The sequence below is a fragment of the Apium graveolens genome, chromosome 3, assembly GCF_009905375.1.
Source record: "Apium graveolens cultivar Ventura chromosome 3, ASM990537v1, whole genome shotgun sequence".
In the NCBI taxonomy this organism is placed as follows: Eukaryota; Viridiplantae; Streptophyta; class Magnoliopsida; order Apiales; family Apiaceae; genus Apium; species Apium graveolens.
The window spans coordinates 56730675-56757249 of NC_133649.1; the positions used below are offsets into that span (position 1 = coordinate 56730675).

The window sequence follows — 26575 nt, forward strand, 5'->3', positions numbered from 1 at the left end:
TAGACGATCAAATGATTCCATTGAAAAAGATCACTATCAGAAGAGCAAGAAAAAAGTTCATTCAAAAATTTAATAACAACTCAGCAGGTAAGATATTTATACATTCAATATTCTAAGAACTGTATAAATCACTTAAAGAATTGAAGATCTTACAAAATGGTTGAACTTTTGAGAGAAAAAAGGATGATGCTTAGCAAATGACAAAACTCATGTAAAAATGTTGAAAATATATTTAAACAGCAAGGCATTAGGGAGATGCCAACAATTTAGCTCGAAATTGATAGTGCAAATCTATTCCTTTAATTGAGAATTAGAGTAATATCCCTGGTTTAATTTGCTGATAATTCTTAAGGTAAGTGTTTGATGTGATTATGACAACTAACCAACCTTATCATTTGGGTTTTTGCCAACAGAAAAAGGGAAAACTGAAATCCAATTCCTAATAAAATATGTACAGTATATAAACAATTAAGAAAATCTTCCTAATCAAACAGATTATACATATTTTTAGTAGAAAAAATAATTGGAGATTTAATGTTTATATTATGTTTATAGACGGATGCAGTAAAAAAAGTGTAACATTTTGGATGTTGAACTCACACCATTGATATATCAAACACAATAAATCCAGAGTTAAGAAGGAAATATAGAAAGATGTTACAGGAAGTTCTTAATATATCATGTCAATTGTCTACACTTGGAAGATTGTAAAACACTTCCTCAAAAACTACATTATTTGTGATATCTGTGCTAATACCATCACAACTATCTATGAGAATATGGAGGCCTTCAGGTCGGGTCACTCTGGATATAGCAACATAAATGTGTCCTTGCGAGAAAGCTGCTTTAGGAAGGTAAAGCCCAATCGTATTAAATGATTGTCCCTGACTTTTGTTAATCGTCATGGCATAACATATTAGAATCGGAAACTGAACGCGTTTAAATTCAAACGGCCAGTTCGTGTCACTTGGAATCATCTTAATTCTAGGTATTAGATGTTTCGTTCCAACATGAGAGCCACACAAAATCTCACATTCAATACTGTTCTTCCTACAGGATTTCACAATCATTTTTGTACCATTGCATAATCCCATGATCTGGTTTAAGTTTCTCATAAGCATGACGACAACTCCTACCTTCAAATTTAACTCATGCTTAGGAATGCAAGGCATATTGATAGAGTTTAGATACTCAACTGGAAAAGCGGATCTGAAATCATTATCATCATCACCTGCATCATCAATTGAATCCTGACTCAGATAAGTGTAAACCATGCCAGGAATTTTTTCAGGTATTGTTGTATTAATCTCATCCACCACGATATTGGTAGGTGTGAGTATGGCCCTTGATCTGAGGTATTCATGTGAAGAGATATTTTGTATAAAATCTGGGTATGTCACTTCAAGAAGCTTCTGGATTGGATCTCCGGACGTATGAACGATATATTGATCAGGAATCTTTATTAACATTTCACCAGTGTCTGGACTTGGAGAAATATTGGTTTATTTGCCATCGCCGATAGCAAGCTGCCACTTGCTAAAGTCCGCAATGGTTTTGTTCTCCAAATCACTATTTCCTGCATTAAGCCGCATGTTTTGCTTCAATAAAAATACTTTACAGGATTCCCAAATCTTGGATTTATTGAGGGTAGAGCAGACAACTTCAGCCCTTGACGCTTTTGGAATGACAGGAAGTATCTGCCTAAAATCTCCACAAAAAAATGGTTATACCACCAAATGGCTTTTTAGCTCTGCTTTTATCAATAGCAGTCATAATATCTCTCAAGGATCGATCAACGCATTCAAAAACATGACAATGTTGCATAGGAGCCTCTTCCCAAATTATTAAATCAGTTCGCTGAAGTAGCTCAGAAATATCAGTCCCGTATCTTAAACCGGCAGAACAATTTTCATCAAGCTTCAGTGGAATATGAAAGCGGGAGTGTGCGGTTCTTCCACCAGGAAGCAACACAGCAGCTATATCACATGAGGCAACAGGAGGCACAATTTTATGCTCTGATCGCAATCGACAACACAGTGTCTGCCACAAGAAAGTTTTTCCACATCCTCCACTTCCGTAAACAAAGAAAACACCACCTTTTTTCTGGTTGATATTGTCAAGAATGGAATCATAGACTATCTTCTGTTCATCATTGAGAAGACTATGATTTCTTGTGTGGATTCTCTTCATTTCTTCTATATCATAGGATGTTTCCCCAAGAATTAGTCTATTCTCAGAGTTGGAAAAAAAAGCATCTCCGGGATATGGCATATCTGGGAAGTTTCTAAGGCTTTTACCAATATCATTCAACAATTTCTCTATCTCTGCAATAAAATTAATAAAACTTGATAACATTAATCCAAACATGGAACATGTAATATGTACAAAGCATTATTAACAGCTCATAACTGCAAGAGCGTAATTCTGGATCTCAATATCTGATAGACAAAGGTTTGGATTCCCAGTGAGATATCGCCTCACAAGAAGAATATCATCTGACATGCATCCCCAATGAGCTTCCCAAAGGCTACGCGGATGAGAGACTGGACTGTATACTAAAATGTTGACAAACATGGCACTTAATTGTGGAGGCATGGATGTATGCGCATTTTCACCTATAGCTTCGTGCCATTGCTGGTCGTTTTGGAGGATACCTAGCGCGGCACAGGCTTCGTGAAAGGAGTTATAAACATGGCCGTTGACTGTCTTCAAATCATCAAAACATACAGCACCTTTAATCCTGAGCAGGAGCATGCGGAGATATAATAGTTCACCGCTAGATGAATGTACTTCAGCAAGACTACTGATGACATCACCTCTTTTCCTCTGTTTCCAGATACCAGGTTGTGGATGCCATGTAAATTTGCTTGGAAATTCTGAATAGGTTAAATTTGGGGCCTCTGCATATGTTTTATTTGCATCAAACCATGCTTCTAATTTACTTTTCTTTGTTCCAGCATTGTTGAAAACTTCCTGTAGATTTTCTGAGCCTTTAAACGACACATGTTTGTCATTCGGTAGATGTACTGGCAATCGTTCAACGGAAGGCCACCGGGAATGGATGTCAAAACCAAATAACCTCCATGATGCTTCAGATGCACAAACATATCTTCCATCCAAGTATTGCTTGACTTCATCAAGCGGTCGTTTCTCAGGAGTGATTGTGGTTGTGCACCCTTTTTTTGTTTGTTTTTTTCCTCAGACACATGGTGGCGGTATCATGTCCTTTTAAACAATATTTGAACAGATATATCAATGATCTGGAGCTGTTACAAATCTCCAAATTTGTGTGACATTGAAATCTTATTAGAAGATCTCGATTGTAGGGGACAACATAACGATTATCCAGGTCAATTCCCTTTTTTTTTACGGTAATTCTAGTTTTCCTCCTCTTATAGATGGGAAAGCCACAATCATCAAAGTATGTGTGAGAATTATACCTGTTAAAAAGGAAAGAACGATGTTTCAATTTAATTAAAATAAATCTAAAAGGAATGTTTTACTAAAAGGTAAAAAATTAAATGTTGTATTCTTCCAGCATTCTTTGGAAAATTAATTTAATGTAAAAGATCTCAGAATTACCTTTTAGGAAAATGTTTAATACAACGGCCTTTAACCATACACGGAGAATTGACACAGTCAGTGCCACATGGTCCGTGGATCATGTAATTCTTGACAGCTTCGTAACCAACTGGATCAATACTTGGGTCAGGAATTTCTGCAGAAACCATTTTATCTATTTGTTCAGTTGTTTTGGGACGATCGTTTGGATGCAACCATATTAGCATGTGAGCATGTGGCAATCCACGCTTTTGAAACTCTGTGACGTGCATTACTGTAATATGAAATTGATGAAAATAATTAAATAAAGCCTTACATACATGTCATATTAAATTTAAATCATAAGCAATTTGTTAGAGGAAGAAATCCTGAAAATAGCATACCTCAAATACAACGTCCAAAGTAGTTCTTATTTTTTATTTGATCAAGAAGTTGGTCAACTTTCATTTTAAATACCCTTGCAAAGACGTCGGGTGCGTCAACAACATCAATACCAGGTAGAAATTTTAACATCCTCTGAATTTCAGGCCATTTTATGTTAGTGGTCATCGTAAGGAACAATGATGGGTGTCCAAGTGTTCGACAAATTGCCATTGCGTCCTTGAAATACTGGCATGTATCTTTTACTGCCAGTGAAGGAGGCTGGTAAAATTGTTGCCTTGCCGACATTTTCAGGATTGTTGTCACCCTTGTTTAGTGCATCTCGTATGTTGTGGTACATATCAGAACGAATTGTGGTCTGGTGACCTCTGATCCAGTTAAGTCTGTATTGTTCAATCAGCAGTAAATGCTGTCAACAACATATTGCTGCCATAAACGTCCTCCGAGATGTGGAGTCAAACCTGAATATCATAAGACAATTTCGGAGAAAATTAGAATGGTAGAATTAATTCATATAAAAGTGTTCAAATTTAGGAGTTGAATTTGAACATACCTTCCGAAGGCCGTATCATGAGTTTATAATTTTAATATTCTTTCATCGTGATGAACTCTCTCTCCCCCTTTTCATCCGGATCTTCATCTTCGGTATTCTGACGTTGTTTCTGATTTTTTTGATTTGGTCTATTTAAGGATTTGACGGTAATATCCGATGTCTCCATGAGGAAAAAGAATAGGATACTGAAGCTGCATAAACCGTGGATTTGTTTCAAAAATTCTCTCTAATCCATTGGTTCTCGAATGGATTATTGTATCCCTGCATCCTTTAGCATACTCGTCAGTGAAAATCAACCCAGAAACTTCATTCGATGGACCAATATGATTAGGTCGACCAGATGCGGAAGACGAAGATATTAGAACCAATCTAAATTCATCAACTGGATTCTGACTAATTCTTTCACGTGCCATAAGAAAACCTTTGACCAAACGATTATATTTATCCAACATTTCTAACAATGACTCAACGATTTCTTCATCCATGACATCGCGTCCTCCCTTAACGGCATTTATTCTGTTATGTACTTCATCTTCAGTGTCATATATGTAGAGTTGACAGAATTTGGGGATCTCACCATCAAGTGGTACAAAGCTTCCCATACTGTGGTAATTTACACCTTTTACCTTGAAACAGTAAGGAGCATCGCCACGATTGATACTACAATCAATTTGACCTCCGGTGGACGACATGGCAAACATACAGTTGTACATTCTAATATTTTCCTTGAAATGCCTGAAACGGGATCCACCAGTAAGGAGTGAAGCGAGAGGCTCGGGAGGTTGCTTTTCTTTCTCAAGAATTATCTGACCATTTTTACAACAAAGAGAGAAAGTTGGAGGCTTTTTGGTCGCTTTTTTATTGTTTCTTTCATGATTCCACATGATGGACTGACACTTTGAACAAATTCTATCAGGATCACTGACATCGAGGTACTCACTCCACTTAGTAACTATATTGTCAAAATCACTGTACATCAACATCGTCACAATCACCTACAAAATTTGAAATATTATGACTGTGGAACATTAGAGTAATTAAGAATGAAACTGAATTTAAGTTCATACTGGTAGATATACAATCACTATCGCTGCTGTCACAATCTTCAACATTGTTAAATTCTCCTAATAAGTTCTTAGAACCTGAACTTTCTCCTCGCTCATAATAACTTTTTACGGAAGATGTATCATATGTTGAAGAACCTGGACTAATTTTTCTACAGGTTTTTTTGGATTGTTGTTTTACAGCGATATCACTGTTGGAACCTAAAGTTACTTGTGGTCGTTTAAATATAGTGGATGCGGGCAGTGCAAAAGTGACAGTACTATCTGCACTTTGAGTATTTTTTGGAGCTGCAATATTTCGTTGTTCTCCTGCTACAACAACAACATTGTTAATAAGATCAACTACTACTATCTTTATTTGCATAAATAGTAAGCATCTCTAATATACAATTTTGATTTTGAAACGCACCTTCAAATCCCATGGGTCGTAATTTCTGAACGCATGGAGTATCAGGAGTTGCGCATGTTTCTCCATTTATCTGTACACCTACATGGTGGAACCAGAATTTATCAAATTGTGCGATGAATTTAACAATTTGAAAATTGTATTTTATCAATATAGCAATAAGACAACCATGGACAACTGTAATAAAAAATAACGTTGGTTATGTTTTGACCTGATATTTGAGAACAGTATGAACGTGAAGTGTTTCCAGGTCGGGTGTATGGAGAATTATCGAGTAATTCTCTGTCATGCGGACTCTTTCCGCACAGCCTATTTTATCTTTTACCTGGAGAAGAACATAACCAATTCAGCCAATATAATATAAAATTAAACACAAATTTTTCCAGCTATAAGTGAAGTAAAATGTGCCTGATGTTTGAGAAGCATGTGAAGGTGACGCAGTTCCCACAGGCTTGTGCACAATACTTTCGCTAACAGTTGGATCATCCGTCAGTGTACTCAGGATTATCTCGTGTTCCTTAAAACTGCAGTTCTTTCGACGCACCCTCATTTGATTTTTTTTTCTGCAATTTCCAGTAAAGACATTTATATTATCAAACAGGATTCTTTAGTAAAAAAAAACTGACCACACTTATTATTGTTTACCAGGTTGTTTCAGGTTTGGTTTTGCATTTGGTTTAGTATTGAGGCAATATCCGTCAGTACCTAGTTTCTCAAAACTGGGTTGGAAATTAATGTCAACCTGAACTTCATGGAGAGTTGACATTAACATCTGTCTGGTGGCTAATCTATCCTTATCACTGGATTGGTAATTACCGACAACTTAAATTGTATAATCAAAAGGTATATTAAAATTAAAAATATTGTAGCTATAAATGTAAACTTGGGAAATTATCAGCCTTTGTCGTGTCAAGAGTGCGCAGAGACTGTTTGCCTAAATCTTCCAAACACAATGGAAAATTTCCGGAGATTTGTTGCTTACATAGTTCTACGTTAATATCTTGCAGCTCTATGTGCTTAATGTGATATCCCGTATTTTCAGAATTATTATTATTAATATTTGAATATGTTTATGTGATTTTCTGATTTAGAAGGAATAAAATGGTGGATATTTTATTCCTATTTGACGAGTTTGTGTTATTAATTGGTAATGTGCTAATTGTTGAGTGTTATATCGGTCCTTGTTAATATCTGAAAATATTTCCTTAAATGTATTAATTTCAAAAGTTTATTTGAAACCCGATCATTTATTGATATCGGTAAATTGAGTTCGTTTAGTAATATTAGGGATTGGATGGATATTATGTCTGCTATGTGTTGTATGTAATATTAATTGTGTGTGACTTAGTTGTGATTGAGGATTATTTGTATTATTAATTACTGAGTCGTATCGTTTTGTTTTTGTCTTTAAAAGTGATTTTATTGAAAATCTAATTTCATAAATATTTAAATTATCTTTCAAAAATATTTTTATGACTTTATAATTACAATAATTATTTTTAGGATTTTATAAAATTTAGAAATCAATATTTCATCAATTATTTAGCCCTATATGATTTTCTGATTTCATTTATTTGTAAAATTCGTATTTAATTCCAAAATTCATCAAAAATTATGAAACTCATATTTATTTAAGTTTGGAATATTCTGAGAATTTTAAAATTATTTTGGAAATTTTTGGGATTAATTTCACTGGCGCATTTGATTCGTTTAATTGCTAAAAGCGGGTATAAATTGCATTTCAAAAATTATTTTAAAATTTTTGAAATTTATGTTTTTATAAACTTCGGGATATTTGTAATATTTTAAGACTATTTTTTTAATTTTATAAATTTGTTTTATGTGCAACATGGTTCGATAAAATTTAAAATGCGGGACAAAAGTCGGGCTTAGAGAAGGGAGAAACACGTGTCAAACGCTGGATGAATAAACAGACGTGTGGTAATTGCTGATTGGTTCACTGCTGTGTTGAAACAAAAGAAAAAAAAATAGTACGCAAGCAATACACAGAAACATATACACAAAACATGACCCCTGTAACCCCATCTCTCACTCTCTCCTCTCTGTCTCTCTGTCCCTCCCTGTTTATATACTTTTCAATTTTCAAAAATTCATATCTCACAAACCGTTCATCCAAATTTCAATTATTATATATATAAACGATCAGCGCTTCGATACCTACGCATAGGCATATATATTGCAAGGTTTTGAGAAGAAAAATTGCGGGGCATATTTCCGTTATATTTCCGTTTTAATTTATTTTCGGGGCGTAGAAAAAGAGTTTGGAGGTGGTGATTACTCCACATGGTATCTCAGCGTGTATATGTCTATGACCATTAATTTCGGATTTTTCTGGAGATATTTTCCGGACATCAGATTTTCTCTTCGGGTTGATCAGAATTTATTTTGGGTAACGATTCCGAAATTCCGCCTTCGTACTTGTGTATATTATAGCATGTTAGTGTTTATATATTTATTTCATAATTTTTAGAAATTGTTGGAGAAGTCACTTTTGGTCCGAGTTTTGGTTCAGGTGGCCGTGTTATTCATTTCTGGAGTGTTTATATGCGTAAATATAAATTATTGTGTTGATTGTTGTTGGTTGTGTCGATATGATATCGACTGGCAGTCCGAGAAATAGAGGAGGTGTTGTCCAATTTCCAAGAAAATATTATTTTAAATTATTTTACAGGCTCAATAATTCTTATAAAATTATTTCGAGTGTTCGAGCACTATTATTTAGTTATAAATGATTCGGAGACTTGTTTTAATTCCGAAAAATGTTCAAAAATTCATATTAAATAAACCGTTCGTCCGTTTAATACGAAACGAACGCGTACAGACTCAGAAAAATATTCCGCTTTCATTAAAAATACTTTCGAGACCCAAATCCTTTTTGTTTCGAAAGGTCGTTTGTTTTACAAGTTATTCTGAGTCGATTATTGATCGAAAAATCATATTTTTGACCTGATTTCAGTTTTAAATATATCGAGTCGACCCTTTTGACGAACTGAGTCATATGTGATATGAATTAAGTGATACATGAGTTATGTGCTTATGTGCTATGTGAATTATGTGTGTGTGTGGATTAAGAGTCCTGTGTTTGTCTGTTATATTTATATGTGGGCTATCGTATGGGTAGACGATAGGGTTTTGACGCGCCGTTCGTCAAGTAATTATCATTTAGACAATTAAAGTTGTATCTTTTAATTATAGATGCGGATCATTCGAGTTGATCAGGACAAGACGTTGGATAAAGAATGAGATGGAATGGTATTGGGCATCTGGCTTCTAGCAATCGCAGGAGCAGCATATCAGTCAAGTGTTGAAAAGAAGGACGGTGATGTTTTAAGACAGAATTTCAGAATAGATGCGTGTTTGCGAGTGTGACTAACTGCTAAAAACCCAAAGGCAAGTACCCATGATTTCACTTATTGTTCAAGTGATGTTTATTTCGAATCACAGTATGCAAGTATCCCTATCATCACTTATTGTTCAAGTGATATTTATTTTAAATCTTTTGATGCAAGTATTGATTTCCCTATTCTCAGTTTAGAATCGATAAATGTTTTACATATCGCTGAATTAAATAACTCTGTTTATGCAAGTATTCTTCCGTTATTCTATATTCAGAGTAGCTAAGTGATTTTACTTATCCAATTATCGGATTTACAAATATTTTGGATTTTGAGAAAAGTGATTTGGTTGCGAATGTTCCTACCCAAGAATTGGGGGAATAAAATTATTTCGGGTGTCGAGTATCATGACCCAATTTCAATAAAAATGTTTTAAGATTGGATGGTTGCGTAAGAGGCCGTGGCGGCGGTCCAGCGTGAGCTATATGTTATACAGGATATAACACCTTGCTAGGCCGATATGTGCCTTGGGTACCCCTTTGTTTAGTTGGATATGCTTCGGCATACCGGTGTTGCTCCGCGGCTGATCACCGGCGGCAACACACCGTCGTTCGAGGATTCCAATCTAAATTATTAAATTATTTTTTTATAATCATAGAAAAATGATTTATCAACTGTTTTGGTTTTGAATAAAGGTGGAATACAGTTTTAATTCGGTTGTTGATTAATGTTGATATTTAAGTTGTTGTTAAATATCAAAGGTGGTATTAATGCAGATGATTGATGTTGACTTCCCTATTTTAGCGCGGGTAGGTTGTGAGCATCAAAGTTCGTATTAATATCTAATTTGATATGACAGCAAAATAAGTATTAATTTCAAGAGTTCAATTTTAAATAAAGTTTGTGATTCAATCCATAATTATTGCTTCTTGTTATTGTTGTTTACGATATTTCCGTAAACACTGTTTTACGAGTTTTATTCTCGTCAAGATTCAAAGTATTGCTGAAGCACTTCGCTCAAAAATATCAAAATGGTTTTGAATACAATTAAGGAACCAGTTCTGGGGCTCCACAACTAAAATTTTATGATTCAACAATTATGATTTTAAATGTTCTGCTCTAATGCAGATGTCGATTTTATATCAAAACGACCATATATATGCTATAATGAACTTGCTGAGCATTTCTTTCGCTCATACTTACCTGTTTTCAAATTTAACCTCCAGTGAGGATTAACTTGCGCTATTTAGCCGCGTAATTCGAAGAAGCAAAGAAGAAGTTTTTGGAACGTGGTTGGTCCAGGGTTTGCGGACTAGTGTAAGTTTTATTGTATAAAGTTATTTATATTATATTATATTATAGTTGTGTATTTTATAGTTGGGCCTAGTATACTTCTTTTCGAAGTTATACTAGCGGGTTAGTATTGAATTGGTAAAGAAAGTGAAAATTTATTTATGGAATTTGGATTCTTGTTTCTAGAACTGTAACCTTAAAAGATCTTGGATTAGTTTGGGGTCATAGATGCTAAATATCTTCCGCTGGCATTTATTTATTGATTAAACAGGTTAATTTGGATTGAGATTTTATAGTGACGATCAAATCCTCTGACCCCGGATTTGGGGGCGTTACACTTAAGATACCTATTTTCAATTCCACTGAATGCTGAACATGGTATTGTATAAACACAACATTAGTATTACATTAAGAAGCAAACAAAAACATGTCAAAGTGGACCGCAGTATACGATAGACCTTGACTATGTTCACTACTTGATCGGCTGATAGATGATATACTTGACGGAATTATTGGACTCTGATTATCCTTGCGACTATCTGACAATGCATGTTTAATCAAAATTATTAGATAAGATCCGAGTTTAACTAAAACAAAGAATAGAGAAGAACTTATTTTCAATTCCACTGAATGTTGATCATGGTATTGTGTAAACACAACATTAGTATTACATTAAGAAGCAAACAAAAACCATTCAAAGTGGTCGAACCTGCAAACTGTAAATTTTGACTAAATTCGATATTCTTTGATAATTCAGTCAAAGGAGACAGCTTTGCAAAATTACTTGCATCTATGAAAGGGGAATACAAAGTTAACTTAAAATACCAGGCCTATCTACATACATGACTGTCCTACAATTCAAGTTACCGTTAATTATTTTTATAGGATTACGACTAAGATATTCTGCATTATTAGTCCTCAAAGACTGATTGAACGGTTGCGGTTTGGTACATGTAACAATCACAAATAAACAACATTAACTATACATCAAAATTGTTAAAATGTTCGGCTTTGGCCATGATTATCCTTGCGACTATCTGACAATGCATGTCCAATCAAAATTATTGGATAAGATCCGGGTTTAACTAAAGCAAAGAATAGAGAATAACTTATTTTCAATTCCACTGAATGTTGATCATGGTATTGTGTAAACACAACATTAGTATTACATTAAGAAGCAAACAAAAACCATTCAAAGTGGCCGAACCTGCAGACTGTAAATTCTGACTAAATTCGATATTCTTTGATAATTCAGTCAAAGGAGACAGCTTTGCAGAATTACCTGCATCCATGAAAGGGGAATACAAAGTTAACTTAAAATACCAGACCTATCTACATACATGACTGTCCTGCAATTCAAGTTACCGTTAATTGTTTTTAGAGGATTACGGCTAAGATATTCTGCATTATTAGTACTCAAAGACTGATTGAACAGCTGCGGTTTGGTACCTGTAACAATCACAAATAAACAACATTAACTATACATCAAAATTGTTAGAATGTCCGGCTTTGGCCATGTTCAATAGTTGATCGGCGGAGAGAGGTTTAACCTGACAAAATTAGTGGATTCTGATTCTCCTTGCTACTATCTGAAAATACATTTTCACGCATATTTATTGGATCAGATTTGGGTTTAACTGAAGCAAAGAATAAAGATAGCCTTATTAACGTCTGCATAATAACTTTTAGATTCAAACTACGTCACTAAAATGAAGAAACTTTACATGAATCATTGCAGGAGGAAATCATCTGGTAATTATCTGCACTCTGAGAATTAGTCATGTCTGTAAGAATGGAATCTACATTCCGGCCACGGACGCGACATTTTTTTTCTGATTGGACAAAAACTGAAAAATCATTACCAAATACAAAACAAAAAGTGTAACAATGAGACATGTTCATCAGATGTCATACCTTGATTACCTGATGTGTGCGATGCATTCAAAATATTTTTAGTATTACGACCACAAACACGTTTGGATCCTACCATTAGTGATTAACATACATAAGGTATAATCCTGTGAATCGCATGACAAAATAACAGATAATAATCAAACAGCAAATTAGAAACTGGTGATAAGCAATACCTTGAAATTCCATGATTATGATAACGTTTCAGCGCCAAGATTCAGTTTTCAGATCCAATGGTCATCCATTGTAGCGTCTAATTCGCGAGAGGGAGAGACCGAGCGAGAGAGGGAGAGAGCGAGAGTGAGAGAGAAAGAGAGAGTATGGAGGAAGAGTGAAAGAGTGATGTAACAGAATGAGCAAATCATGCATGATTTGTTTTTTTTTTAAATTATTTTCCATAGATAGGCTGATTTTGAAATTCAAAAATAGGTTATTAGTAATTAAGATAGGTCAATTGAAACTAATTGGATAGTTCATGGATATGACAAAATATATAGGATTTGGGTCATGGGTAAATTTATTTACCCATGGGTAAATTAGGGAGTAGTCATTAAGATATATAGATTTTTGACCCGTTAGCTTTGAATTTTGAGCAATACTATATCATCAAAAATGAGTGTCTGTATTCGGGTGACTCAAATGTATATGCCAACAGTTTATTTTATTTAAAAGAGATTGCTCAGAGATTGCCTAGTTATTTAAATTTGTACATATTTGCTCAAATCGAGTCAGTTAATTTTCAAAACATCGGTTTGATAGAAAAAAAAATTATCCAACTCATACATCTACCCATCACAAAAATTTAGACAATCCATAATTTCATACCACTAAACTTAAGAAAATAAGTCATAAAAAAATACTCTTATAAATCGCTACACATTCTAAAAACTGATATAAATTTTATTCATTCCAACTCCTTTTATTCATTCCAACTCCATGTCTCGCGTTTGATTCTGAAAAATAAAATTTCATATTTATTTCTCCAACACCCAAAATATAGGTTTGTTCAGAAAAATCAAATTTCATACTCATTTCTCAAACCCGCGAGATATATGTTTTTGTTTTTTACAGTAGAGAGGTTGATATGAGGGAGAAATATGAGTATTTTATTTAACTATTTTAATTTTTATTAAAGCAATTAATTATAAATATTTAGTACCAAAAAAAATCTATGAACCTAAAATCTATTAAAATAATAATAACATTTAATATATTTAATTAAACTAAAATTATTGACTTAACATATTTTAAATTAAAAATATTTATTACAACATCCAACCAAACACATGATACCATATATAATATCTAATCCACATACCACTTTAGCCCGATTTCTGATTACAACCTGATACCACATCTTGAACTAAACGATCCTTTAGTGCCCGCTTGGAAAATTTTAAAATAAGTCATATTAGTATCCGTTTGGATAATTTTATTTATTAGTCAGTTTTTTTTAAAATGAACTAAAATCAATTATTTTTAAATATCATTATCTTAATTCATAAATTTTAAATAAGATTAACATATTAAAACATATTTTTAAAATTAAAGTTAAAAAAAAATCAAAATCAAAATAGGTTTTGAAAAAATACATTATCACTAATATTCAACTTATCAGTTTGTAAATAAATTATTAATTCGACTTATAAATTAAATAAATTAAATTGATAAATAATAAATTATTACAAAATTATAAATCAAGAGGGGTTTAAAAGCCGGGCAACAAACAGTCCCTTAAACTGTGAGTTTAGTACCCCAGAAGTTGCTATACCAACTGGGGTGTAGGCGGTGGTGGGGCGGTTTTATTGTGTCGGTGGAATAAGTTGTGGGGGTTAATAAACAAGATAATTCGGATACTTGGCTTGGACTCTATTCAACTTCAAAAACAGTAACAATTGTTCTCACTTTATCTCCATTCCCTCGTGCCGGTGCTACCACCACGTGTATTATAGGGCCTGTTTGGCTGAAAGACGTATTTCTTATAGGTCGTAAGAGATCGTCAATTTACTTTATTTATAAGTCAAATTTATGACGAGAAGTTAAATATTAATAAAGATCTACCTTTTCATTAATTTTAGTTTAAAAAATTATATTTTTAAATATTATTTTAATTTAAAATCCAGGAATGAAGATAATTGTATTTAAAAATTATTTAGTTTAGTTTATTTGAATAATTTTTCACGTATAAGTAAAATTATCCAAATATTGATATAAATTTTAAGTTTTCGTCTATTTATAAATTATAAGTTATTTATTCAATTAATAAATTACTTATTTTAATATTTATTAAACAAATACACAGGGGCTTGCACTTTCAATCCGCTCAACCCATCGACCACAAAACTATTAACAATCAATCGGCACATTATGGATAATCGCAAAATGTGGGCGGGTCTAAATGTAATTTTAGATAACTGTTAATTTGCGATTTGATTACAGATTCATTATTTTAAAAACCGCGAAAATCCCACCGTAAGTGTAAGCGCATATTACATTAATTAATATATTTTTAAAAAATATTTGAAATATACATATAAATAAAATTACTCATGTATTGAAGCTTGGCCCAATATGAATAAAGTTAGGAAAGTTTTGCATTAATCTTCATATTTTTTATTTTGTAATATGTCTCTACACTATTGAATTTATTTTTCATTTAAGCTTATTAAATTTTTTTTATAAAGCCTTATATTTTTGCATATGTATTATATATTGAAGTTAGTTTTTTTTTTAACTATTTGAGTGATTGAATTGCAACCAACCACATGTTCGTGGGTGTATTTGGTTAATTTTTATATATCAATGGTTTGATTGTCGATAAATATATTGAAAAACTGTAAATTATGATTTAATTTAATTTTTAAGTTTAATTCGAATTAAACTGTACCGCGTATACCCAATATCCATCGAAATTAAAGCTGTTAATAATTTAACATTAGTATTACTCCAGCTGATTAAAAATTAGATTTCGTCCTGATAAGAGTTGTATATATAAGGGCATGGTTTTATTTGGTATCCCGAGGAGGCATTGATGTGGGGAAATTGGTCCCTCCATTTATACTTGAACATATTGTTGGAGTGTTTGGTGGTGAAATAATAATTAGAGGGAGGAAGGAATTGAAGTAAGAAATTAAAGCCTGGAAAACAACGTTCAGGATATTTTTTGATTTACTGCTGTCCATTTTTAAAGCAACCAGTGGGCCTTTAATTCACATGCAACTTAACTAGAATCTCTGCACCTCTGTCTTTACTCTAATTAATTTCACACATATCTATTATAGTAATTTCACACACGGTCCTGCAAACTGCAGTTCTTTACTTCTTTCTGTACCTGTCTGTGACTGATAATGTTGATTACTATAAATTCTATGTCGTAAATATTGGAATTGACAACAAATCTTTTGACCTAAATGCGGTAAGATAATTCCAATAACTTAGTTATTTCGAGTCATCTATATTATATATGGGTCCCTATCCATAGTTATAGTTGGATAGGGATCACTTACAGCCAACAAATCAGGACTGTTATAGCAAAAAACAGATGGCTGGAATCCGCTACTGCCGCTATGTTTCATTGCGGCTTCCGCAATGTTTAATTGCGGCATGACCTACGGACTCCATTTCCCTGTTTGCCCTTTATCTATATTAATTCATTTATTTATACTTTTTTATCTACATAAATATTAATTTAATAAAATATTATTCTTAATATTTCTAATTAAAGATTGTATATTAAAAAATACTATAAAATATTTTTATAATAAATTAAATATTATATTTAATATTCAATATTTTAAAAGTATTGAAACATTAAATGAAATTAATATATTCAAATATTTAATAATAAATATTAAAATAATAAAGGAAAAATATTATGTACTTTTAAAAATATTGAATTTGTTATTATGTACTTTGAAATATTAATGAATTTTAATTAAATATTTTCAATGTTGTTAATTTTAGTACTTGTTGCCATTATTAATAATCCCAAAAAAAGAAGTGACTCCAAAAAAAAATTTGAAAAAATTTATTTTTGAAGATTTTTTTTCCAAAATTGGACAGAAAGTTTTCTGTAAAACAGAAAAAGTATTATATAAAAAATAAATCATTTGCAAGTGTAGTGACCAATCTGCAAAATTCGGCAAAGCCCAGTTTACCCCCGCAATGTTTCATTGCGGAGGCCGCAATGTTTCATTGCGGGGGTAATCTGGGTTTTGCATAATTTTGCAGATTGGTCATTGCACTTGCAAATGATTTATTTTTTATATAATACTTTTTATGTTTTACAGAAAACTTCTTGCCTAATTTTGAAAAAAAAAATCTTCAAAAATAATTTTTTTTCAAATTTTTTTTTTGGAGTCACTTCTTTTTTTGGGATTATTAATAATGACAACAAGTACTAACATTAACAACATTAAAAATATTTAATTAAAATTTATTAATATTTCAAAGTACATGATAAGAAATTACAATCATTTTTTTCCTAATAATCTCGAGGGACAATTTCTTCTATCATGACCTTCTTCCCTCGCCCCACAAAAACTGCACTTTCGAAATTGTTTATTTGAACTTGACGTCTCGATACCACTTTTGAATCTACCCGCTTTTGGACGTTTTTTTGTTTGTGACCTTGGGGGATCTAATAACGGATCATCTTCTTCATCATCACTTTCATAGTCCTCATTTATTTTTTCTCTCTCTCTCTCTTCTCCCGGAAAAGACTTAATCACATACTCCTTTTCTCTCTTGATCACGCTCATCAAGTAATTGTACCGCGGAACGGAGCAACTACCAACAACGGACAAACCTTGGAAAGCTTTACACAATCCACTATATCTTGCCATTTGAGATTCTACAACATTACCAAGCATCCGAGGGGTACACGATAGAGGTCCCGCAACTTTGTTTCTGTTTATTGTCCACCTCATTGTTACAAGATCTGACGGTATCATCGTCTTTTGTTTCTTGTTAAGGTAACGGATCATATGTCTACAAATCATCCCGGAATGTTCAAATTTTTTACATGTACAAGAATAACTCCCGTCGATGGAAACCTTCAAGAAAAAATTCCTTCTATTAATCTCCGGCAAAGTGGACTTTTCTACCAAATACATCTTTGAAAGATAATCTCCACAACCTTTCATGCTTTTCACAACAAAAGATTGACTTTTTTGAAACTCTTTTTGAAATTGCTTAAACATCTCTTTTGTGTATATCTTGGAGGCATGTATCTCCATTGACGAATTAGAGAATAGTCTCCTTTCCTTGTACTCGGTGTCAAAATCGGATTGAACCTCCCGTAAATATTGTGACTCCAAAGCTTTTTGTGAATTCTCAATGAATTCTTTCAAACTGGTCGACGCTTTCACATACTCATCAAAAAATGAATTCATAGACTCGCTCCTTGAGGTGGTAGTCATACCGGCGGCAAAATGTTGTTTCGTGAAAGCAAAAACCCATTGTCGTCTAATTGCATACATATCATTTAGCCAATTGTGATTTTCAAGATCATATTTCTCTTTCATGTCCTCCCACCTACCTTCAAATTCCGTTGGTGACAATGACTTGTAGATACATGCATTAAAATCCGTCTTGAACTCCGAGTATTGAGTATACAAAGTAGATAGTTTCTCGGGAAACTTGCTACTAATATGCCACGTACAATATATATGGTTCGTGTTAGGCATAACCTCGGAAATGGCATTACTTAAAGCGGTGTCTTGATCCGTAATAATGGTAATAGGTGGCTTGTTATCGACCGCTTCCAACCAAGTCTTCAAAACCCATCTATAAGTAGTCTCTTTCTCGTCCCTTATAAGTGCAAATCCAAACAAAATATTTTGGTAGTGGTGATTCACTCCCGTAATTGGAATAAAAGGCATGTCATACCTATTAGTCCGATATGTCGAGTCGAAAGTCACCACATCTCCAAAATTCTTGTACGCGTTAAGCGAACGAGGATCAACCCACACCAAACCCCTAACCCGATTCTCCTCATCCACATCCACTCGGTAGAAAAAATTGCCATCACTTTGTTTTTGCAAGTCTCATAACAAAACCAATCCACACTCTGCATCACCGGAATCAAAAACGCGTCTTCGAATGTCACGTATTACATTTCGTACGTCTTGAGCGGAAAAACCAATTTTTTCAATACCACCACACGTCTCACTAAGTAAATTCATCACTTTCGGGGTCTCGATACCCGATTTGTTGAATAACTCAATCAAAGATCGGGTAAACGGATCTATGTTGCGTGATCTTTGCATGAAATTTACCTTATCCGATGTAACCATAGCATGATTGTGCTCTAGGTTGACCTTGGTTACTTCTCATTTGTTTGAGCTTACTTTGTGAGCAACACACATACGAGCACGACAACAAGTTCGAGGAATAACATCTCGAGGTCGTTTCCTTTTAGCCCTATCTTCAACTTCCAAGGGTTTTGGGCCCAATCTTCCACCCTTTCGACATATATACAAACGTGACGATATACCACCATTTCTTGAATGCTTATGACTACTTCGAATAATTATCTCGAACCCTATACTTCGACCATAACCTCGATAAAAACTTTCCGCTTCATCCAACGAATCAAACATCATACCAACACAAGGAATTACATCATTCATATTTCCAATAAAATTTTCATCATTAATTTTATCATCATCATCGCCATTAAAAAAATCATTATTATCATCGGAATCACCGTGAACATCGTGATTCTTCCAACCGAAACCAACATCATCATCACTATGCGTTTTTCGCTTCCCCGGATCATTAACTTTATCTTCAATACTATCAACATCTATTACTTCATCATCATTAAATATTTTACGATAAATCCTCTTTTTTGTGTGGGGGGTAACATAATTAAAATCGTTATGATCACTAGATGAACTTGAATAATCAAATAAATAAGAAGCCATGGATATTGAATACTAACCTTTTTTTCAGAAGAATAAATTTGAGCAGAATGTTAAGCAGCAGTAAAAACAGCAATGTTTCAAAAATAAAGACAAATTAAGATAGGTGTGTGCATTAAATGCACGGCCGCAATGTTTCATTGCGATGGCCGCAATGAAACATTGCGGCACTATACAAACCCCCAAGCCAACAACTGTAAATATTTGCAGTTTAAAAATTACAACGTACCCCATCAATGTTTCATTGCGGGGGGAAGTGTCCATCGCAATGAAACATTGCGGTTCTGTTGTTTATTTTTGTTATTTTCTTTAAAATTAGAAAATTAATCAAAAAAAATTATAAAAAATAGTTTCTAGACTTATTATATTTTATTTAATATGTTAAATGTTATTTTGAAAATATAAATGTTTATAAGAGTAACTTAATTATAATATGCAACTATTTTACATAGTTTTGTGAAAATTTTGCATAATAGTTATGTCAACTGATATTTCTTGACGTGTAAGTTGTAAAATACAAATTTTGACGATCCAACTATATGGATGTTAAAATATAATGATTATAATAATTAAGAAAAATTATTTCTTAAATAAAATGCGGTATTTATATATAGTTTGTTACCAAGAAATGTTTAACATTTTGGGGGCTAAGTTATTTTATATTTTTTTATAGATAACGAAAATTCGATAAATTTTCATTTTTTTAGTTTTTCACATTTTCAAATTTTAGTATTATATTTGTTTATTAAAATTTAAAATTGATAAAATAAATTGGACAAGTACAAGAAAAATAAAACATTAAATAATTTATTTCATTCAAATATAAATGGAGTACATTCAAATATTTTTTCAAAAAAAATACATAATAACATTTTATGTCGACGAGAATGATCAAACTTTAACGGTGTTGGAAGAACCGCCTTCATCACCCTTATCGTCGTCTTTCTTTTTCTTCGACTTTTCCGCCTTCGCTTTAGCTTCATTTTCTTTTTTTTTCTTGCGCTCAAGCGCCATTTGAATACGGCGGAGAGCTATTTCCATGTCTTCTTCTCCTTCGGGCCCGTCGTAAGCCACACCATCGATAATTACCTTATTATTGTTAAAATCGTAGTAGAAAGGCATTTTTCGGAAATTAGAGAAGATAATGTTGAAGAGAAAATGTAGAATGAAAATAGAGAAGAGAATGTTGAAAAAAAATGAGATGAGGCAGGACTATTTATAGGTGAAAATCTGAATTTTAAAATTCACTAAATTAAATTTGACACAAAAAAAATGTTGCTGAAAAAATTTCATTTGACTGTTGAAATTGCCGCAATGAAGCATTGCGGGGTGTCCAAACTGCCGCATTGTTTCATTACGGTGTGTCGGTCAAGCTTCTGCTCTGTTGACCAGTCAACTCTTATTAATATTTGATTGTTGAACACCCCGCAATGCTTCATTGCGGTGTGTGACCGGTCAATTCTTATTAATATTGGCACATAAAATAAGTTTTGCACAAAAAATAAGTTTGACTGTTGATAAAATTTTTAAACTAAAATAACTCAATTCACTAAAAAGTATAAAATTAATAATATTATTTTTTAAACTAAAATTATTCATACGATAATTTAAAGAAAAAGTACAGAAAAAAAATAAAATTGATACATTTATTATTAAAATTGATAATATTTTAAAATATTGCTACTACTTATAACTGCCGAATTGTTTCATTGCGGTGTGTGACCAGTCAATTCTTATTAATATTGGCACATAAAATAAGTTTTGCACAAAAAATAAGTTTGACTGTTGATAAAATTTTTAAACTAAAATAACTCAATTCACTAAAAAGTATAAAATTAATAATATTATTTTTTAAACCAAAATTATTCATACGATAATTTAAAGAAAACGTACTGAAAAAATAAAATTGATAAATTTATTATTAAAATTGATAATATTTTAAAATATTACTACTACTTATATTTAATATTAACATATTTTAAAAAATTAATTACTGTTGAACATTAATATTATTTTTATACTTATATAAATAAGTTAAATATTAAGATAAGCTAAAGAGAGGGGCAGTTTGGACATTAAAAACTGGGAGCCTACCCAACAATGAAACATTGCGGAGTGCGCAATGTTTCCTGTGCATGACGACATCCCGCAATGTTTCATTGCGGAAGTCAAGACCCGCATTGAAACATTGCTTCCTCCCGCAATGTTTCATTGTTGTGGGTTGGCTGGCTGCCCCCCAACCCACGTTGGCTCCTGATTAATTCCCATTATATATATCTATACTATATTATATATATATATATTATACTATACTATAATAGCCGGAATAGAGATAATTTCGTTCAACGGTTTGGTTCAACGATAATTCCCTAATTTTGATTATTACAAAAATAGATAAATAGTGTTAAATATCTAATAAACTACTAAATTATTAAACTACTACTAAATATAGTATACTTATCCTACTAAACTACGAATACAAGTTATCCTATTATTAAAATATATAAGTAATAGTGTTACATATCTGCTAAACTACTAAATTGTTAAACTAATAGAAATAGTCTATTTATTTTACTAAATTACGACCACATGTTATTCTATTATTTTTATTATAAATTTATAATCATTATATATTTATACAAATATTTTAAAAATATAATATAATTTGATAAATAAAAATTTAAAATATTAATGAAAACCCGTGCATCGCACGGGATTTATGCTTGTATACTATAATAACCGGAACGAGGTATAATTTGTATTTTGGTTAACCCCTCATTTTGGTTATCCCTTTCCATCTTAACCGTCGGATCTTCTTCATCAAATAATCAGAGCCGTTAGATCCAAATACTAAAAAAATACATTACACAAGTTCTCGGGTTTGAATCCTGCCAACAACAAACATTTATATTATTACTTATAAAAATACAATACATATAAGTTCTCAGGTTCGAAAATATTTATATTATTTTTTATAAAGATACATATAAGTTTCAGGTTCGAATCTCACTAACAACAAACATTAACACATATCACATCAATCAAAATCACATCAATCATATATTATTTATAATATTTGAACTTAACTTCAAATTATACATAATAAAAATATAATTATATAATCATTATTTTATTATTTAATTATTTATTTAAAATTTTAATAAATTTACATAAAATATAAATGAAAATATATAAATATTAACCAAGACCCGTGCATCGCACGGACCGTAAGCTAGTATACAATAATAATTAAAATATGGTATAATTTGTAGTTTGGTTAACCCTCATTTTGGTTATCCCTTTTCATCACGACCGTCGGATATTCTTCATCAAATAATCAGAGCCGTTAGATTCAAATACTAAAAAAATACACTCCACAAGTTTTCAGGTTCAAATTCCATCAACAACAAACATTTATATTATTATTTATCAGTGTTGTAAAAAGCGCAAATCGGACCTAAGCGGTGAGATCACCTTCTAACGTTTAAGCGCTAAAGCGGAAGCTTAAGCGGTTTTAAAAGTGAGCCATTAATCGGATTATAAATAAATAAATATATGTATATTTATTAAAAATACTGGATATTTTTTTGAATAAAAAGATAACATTCACATATTATAATAACCCTATAAAATGATCTTTCACAAAGTCATAAGTAACTAAAAAAATACAAGTAACATTTTAAAATATCAAATTACACCTCTTTAAAAAATAATATTTTTTTTTTCTAATTATTTTTAATCCCCATTTAATTTGGTCAAAAATCACTTAAACGGTCAAAATCCGCTTAATTCCGTTTAAACCCGCTTAAACTTTACAAACGCTTAAATATCCGATTTTGCACTAATCCAAACACTTTTACCTCTGATTCCGCTTAAGCCCCCGCTTAAGCGTCCGCTTAATGCGCTTTTCACAACACTGTTATTTATAAAGATACATACAAGTTATCAGATTAAAATCTTACCAACAACAAATATTTACATTATTATTTATGCATCAATCATATATTATTTATACTATTTGAACCTAACTTGAAATTATGCACAATGAAATAATCATTATTTAGTATTTAATTATTTATATATAATTTTAATAAAATTATAAAAATTAAATTTGAAAATATATAAATATTAATCAAAACCCGTGCATCGTACGGGCCGTAAGCTAGTAAACTATAATATAAGAAATAAGAGAAAAAAACATTCCAACAGTATTCTAGTAATTCCTTAAATCACTAAAATTTACTAAGATCTTGTTCCATATTTCAATTCTTTATCTTTAACTACCTCTCTTCTCTTCTAACTTTTATTTTATAATAAATATTTGAATGAAATACTTTCTTTTTCTTCACTTTTGTAATAATGATACTTTTTAATGATAAAATATTATGTTGTTGAAAATGAGAATAAATATTAATGTTTTAAGTTATTAGGATCCAATATTTTATGTTAAATTTAGAAAATGACTAAAAAACTGTTGGAGATGCTCTTAGCTCATTTAGTTCTCATTGGACTCAAGTTGCGCCTATGTTGCACCGAACTCTTGTTTAGGTAAATTATTTTTGACGTTGTATGAACTCGAAATTCCTAATTTAATAATGACCAACTCTCCAAAGTTAAATAAAAATGAAATTGGAGATTGAGATCTCGTTTGTTTAGTTAAATTTTATAATTATATAGCAATTTGAACTTCCCGATAACTAAATTACAGATACAAGTTTTAAGGTAATTAAAATATAGCTGTTTGGTTTATTGATATGTAACTAGAGGTTATGTAGTTAATTTTGGTAGGTAATTAATATTTTTATAATAACTACGTAACTTGTGGTGTCCATAGTTGAGCTTGGTAACTAAATCCCCCTATATTGCAGTAAGTACAAAAATCATGGAACTTTCCCTTACTCAATTTAAAATACATCAAACCAAACACTGTAACTCATTTGAAATCCAAGGAATTTTAAATTACGTAATCGGGTTACATCGAAACAAACGAGGCCTAAATTAATCATATTTTATTAATAATTTGTAACTCAACTATATATTTGACTTTCAAAAGAAAAAAAAAGAGCGATAATTATCGGTTCAGGTCTTACGACCTAGAGCAAGTTCAATAGTATCTTAAATTGTTGTCCTAAGTTATAATTTGAGGCATTTTGAATAATGAAGTGCTACTCCTAAGTGCTACTCCCTCCGTTTTTAATGTATGACGTTTGACTTCTGGACACACATGTTTAGGAGGGTTGACCACATAATTAGAATTATTATTTTCAAAAAATTCTTTTTTGAATAAAAATATGAGATCAAAACTTGTATTCACAAAAGATTTTTTTGAAAAAAAATAATTTTAACTATATGGTCAAACCTCCTATACATATGTGCTAGAAAGTCAAATGTCATATATTAAAAAATTGAGGGAGTACAACAATATCCCAGTGGTGTTATAAAATATTAGAACATCTATCACATGTCTTATTTTTAAGACTCCACTAGGCATGCCTTACTTCAATTTTTTCAATAAAAAAATTACTTCCCTCCTTTTTTTTAACACATATCTTTTTTCTTATGTTTTACATTCTCTCAAAATATAATTAAAATATAATATTCTTTTAAGGATAAGACACAACTATAATATATTGTTATTAGAGTATATACATGACAATATTGTACTAAATTACCAGAATATCATATTTGATATATTTTTAAGATATCTCCGGGAGACTCTTGGATTTGGTTTTGGGAGGCCCTGAATTAGGTCCGTCAATGGAGCGAAAATCCGATCCGACCCGATCCGAGGCCATTTTAGTGGATATGGATCGACCTATTAAAAATCCGATCCGAGATCCGATCCGATAAGAAAAGTCCGATTATAAATGGAGCGGATATGGATTTAGGTCGATCCGATCCATTAATAACCCGATCCGGTTTATATATATATAATATAATAAAAATATTTTTTAATAATTCTAATTTTAAACGTATTATCCTCGAGTGAAGTCCCATTATCTATATTTCGTTCGGTTCAGTCTCTGTAGTCTAGTCCATTTCTATAACTCTAGTTCTTTTACCTTTAAAGCCGCATCACCCAAGTCTCAATTCATATAACACTTTTATTTCTAAGTCAAGTACCGTTATTCTCGAGTCAAGTCCCATTATCCTTGAGTCAAGTCCCATTATCTATATTTCGTTCAGTTCGATCTCCATAGTCTAGTCCATTTCTATAACCCTAGTTTTTTTACCTTTTAGAGCCGCATAACCAAACTCTCAATTCATATAAAACTTTCATTTTGCAACATCAATTTTTTTCATTATTAGAATTAAAATACTGTACAACCCAATAGTATGTTTGTTTCAAAAAGCGAATTTTAGTTCGCAATTTATCTTTGGACTTCGTTAATTCTACTTTTATTTTAATATTTTTCGAAATTGTTAATTTTAAAAAGATTTTGTAATAATTGAAGTTAAAAAATTAATATACATAAATGGAGCGGATATCCGATCCGAAATCTGTGATCCGAACGGATCCGGATATGGATCGGCCTATAAAAAATTCGGAGCCGATCCGATCCGAATCCGAATCCGAAAAAATAAATGGATATGGATATGGATTTAGGCCGATCCGATCCAAACCCGATCCATTGACAGACCTACCCTGAATAGAAGTCTTGGCAGTTGAGCCCTAGCATGTATGAACCGTGGCCCATAATCACAGAAAAGTTGTGGACATGGACTGAAGCCCATTATAAATTTTCAGGCCTGCTTGGCGTCCCGTTTCACATTTTATAATTTCAGTCCCGTTTCACATTTTATAATTTCAGCCCAGTCTAAAAACAACATCTGTATCACATACTGCCTGATCATTGGGTTAGCTTTAGTAATGCCAGAGAAAAAATTGAACTCTTCGATTCGCTTCGTTAGGTTAAGTTTAATTTGGCTATTAGAACTACCGTCCGATTCTAAATAATTTTAGTAAAAATATAAATTCATTTGATTCCCAGGTCGAGATTTTTTATAAATGATCAGTTTGAACAGGGAAAAAAGTAACAGGTTAAATACAAGTTGTCTGTAATTGCTATTTCAGGTTTAATGTGTTTTGGTTTTTCTCTTTAATCAATCTAATGACTGTACAT

The 26575-nt window shown here is 31.9% G+C and overlaps 4 protein-coding genes across 4 annotated transcripts; all 4 read right to left on the minus strand.

The window, feature by feature from the left end:
* Nucleotides 1-683: 683 nt before the first annotated feature.
* On the minus strand, nt 684-1469 carry LOC141714235 (uncharacterized). Its single transcript, XM_074517767.1, has one exon. The coding sequence runs from the start codon at nt 1467-1469 to the stop codon at nt 684-686; it is 786 nt and encodes a 261-aa protein (XP_074373868.1).
* Nucleotides 1470-1502: 33 nt separating this feature from the next.
* LOC141714236 (uncharacterized) lies at nt 1503-2355 on the minus strand. The gene is made up of 2 exons (XM_074517768.1): nt 1731-2355; nt 1503-1576 (listed from the first exon to the last, which is right to left on the minus strand). The coding sequence occupies exons 1-2, from the start codon at nt 2353-2355 to the stop codon at nt 1503-1505; spliced, it is 699 nt and encodes a 232-aa protein (XP_074373869.1).
* Nucleotides 2356-2394: 39 nt separating this feature from the next.
* Nucleotides 2395-4230, minus strand: LOC141714237 (uncharacterized). The gene is made up of 4 exons (XM_074517769.1): nt 3954-4230; nt 3583-3835; nt 3274-3440; nt 2395-3176 (listed from the first exon to the last, which is right to left on the minus strand). The coding sequence occupies exons 1-4, from the start codon at nt 4228-4230 to the stop codon at nt 2395-2397; spliced, it is 1479 nt and encodes a 492-aa protein (XP_074373870.1).
* A 12767-nt stretch (nt 4231-16997) lies between these two features.
* Nucleotides 16998-18407, minus strand: LOC141714238 (protein FAR1-RELATED SEQUENCE 5-like). Its single transcript, XM_074517770.1, has one exon. The coding sequence runs from the start codon at nt 18405-18407 to the stop codon at nt 16998-17000; it is 1410 nt and encodes a 469-aa protein (XP_074373871.1).
* Nucleotides 18408-26575: the final 8168 nt, after the last annotated feature.

What these genes read in the sequence shown, in the direction of transcription:
- LOC141714235 (XM_074517767.1), bottom strand. Translation starts at nt 1,469, where the DNA reads ATGTTAATAAAGATTCCTGATCAATATATCGTTCATACGTCCGGAGAT.
- LOC141714236 (XM_074517768.1), bottom strand. Translation starts at nt 2,355, where the DNA reads ATGTTATCAAGTTTTATTAATTTTATTGCAGAGATAGAGAAATTGTTG. An exon ending in AGCTAAAAAGCCATTTGGTG is followed by an intron (nt 1,577 to 1,730) that starts GTATAACCATTT and finishes GGCTTAATGCAG; the next exon opens with GAAATAGTGATTTGGAGAAC.
- LOC141714238 (XM_074517770.1), bottom strand. Translation starts at nt 18,407, where the DNA reads ATGCCTTTTATTCCAATTACGGGAGTGAATCACCACTACCAAAATATT.
- LOC141714237 (XM_074517769.1), bottom strand. Translation starts at nt 4,230, where the DNA reads ATGTCGGCAAGGCAACAATTTTACCAGCCTCCTTCACTGGCAGTAAAA. An exon ending in TAAGAACTACTTTGGACGTT is followed by an intron (nt 3,836 to 3,953) that starts GTATTTGAGGTA and finishes TTCATATTACAG; the next exon opens with TAATGCACGTCACAGAGTTT. An exon ending in TCACACAAATTTGGAGATTT is followed by an intron (nt 3,177 to 3,273) that starts GTAACAGCTCCA and finishes AAACAAAAAAAG; the next exon opens with GGTGCACAACCACAATCACT.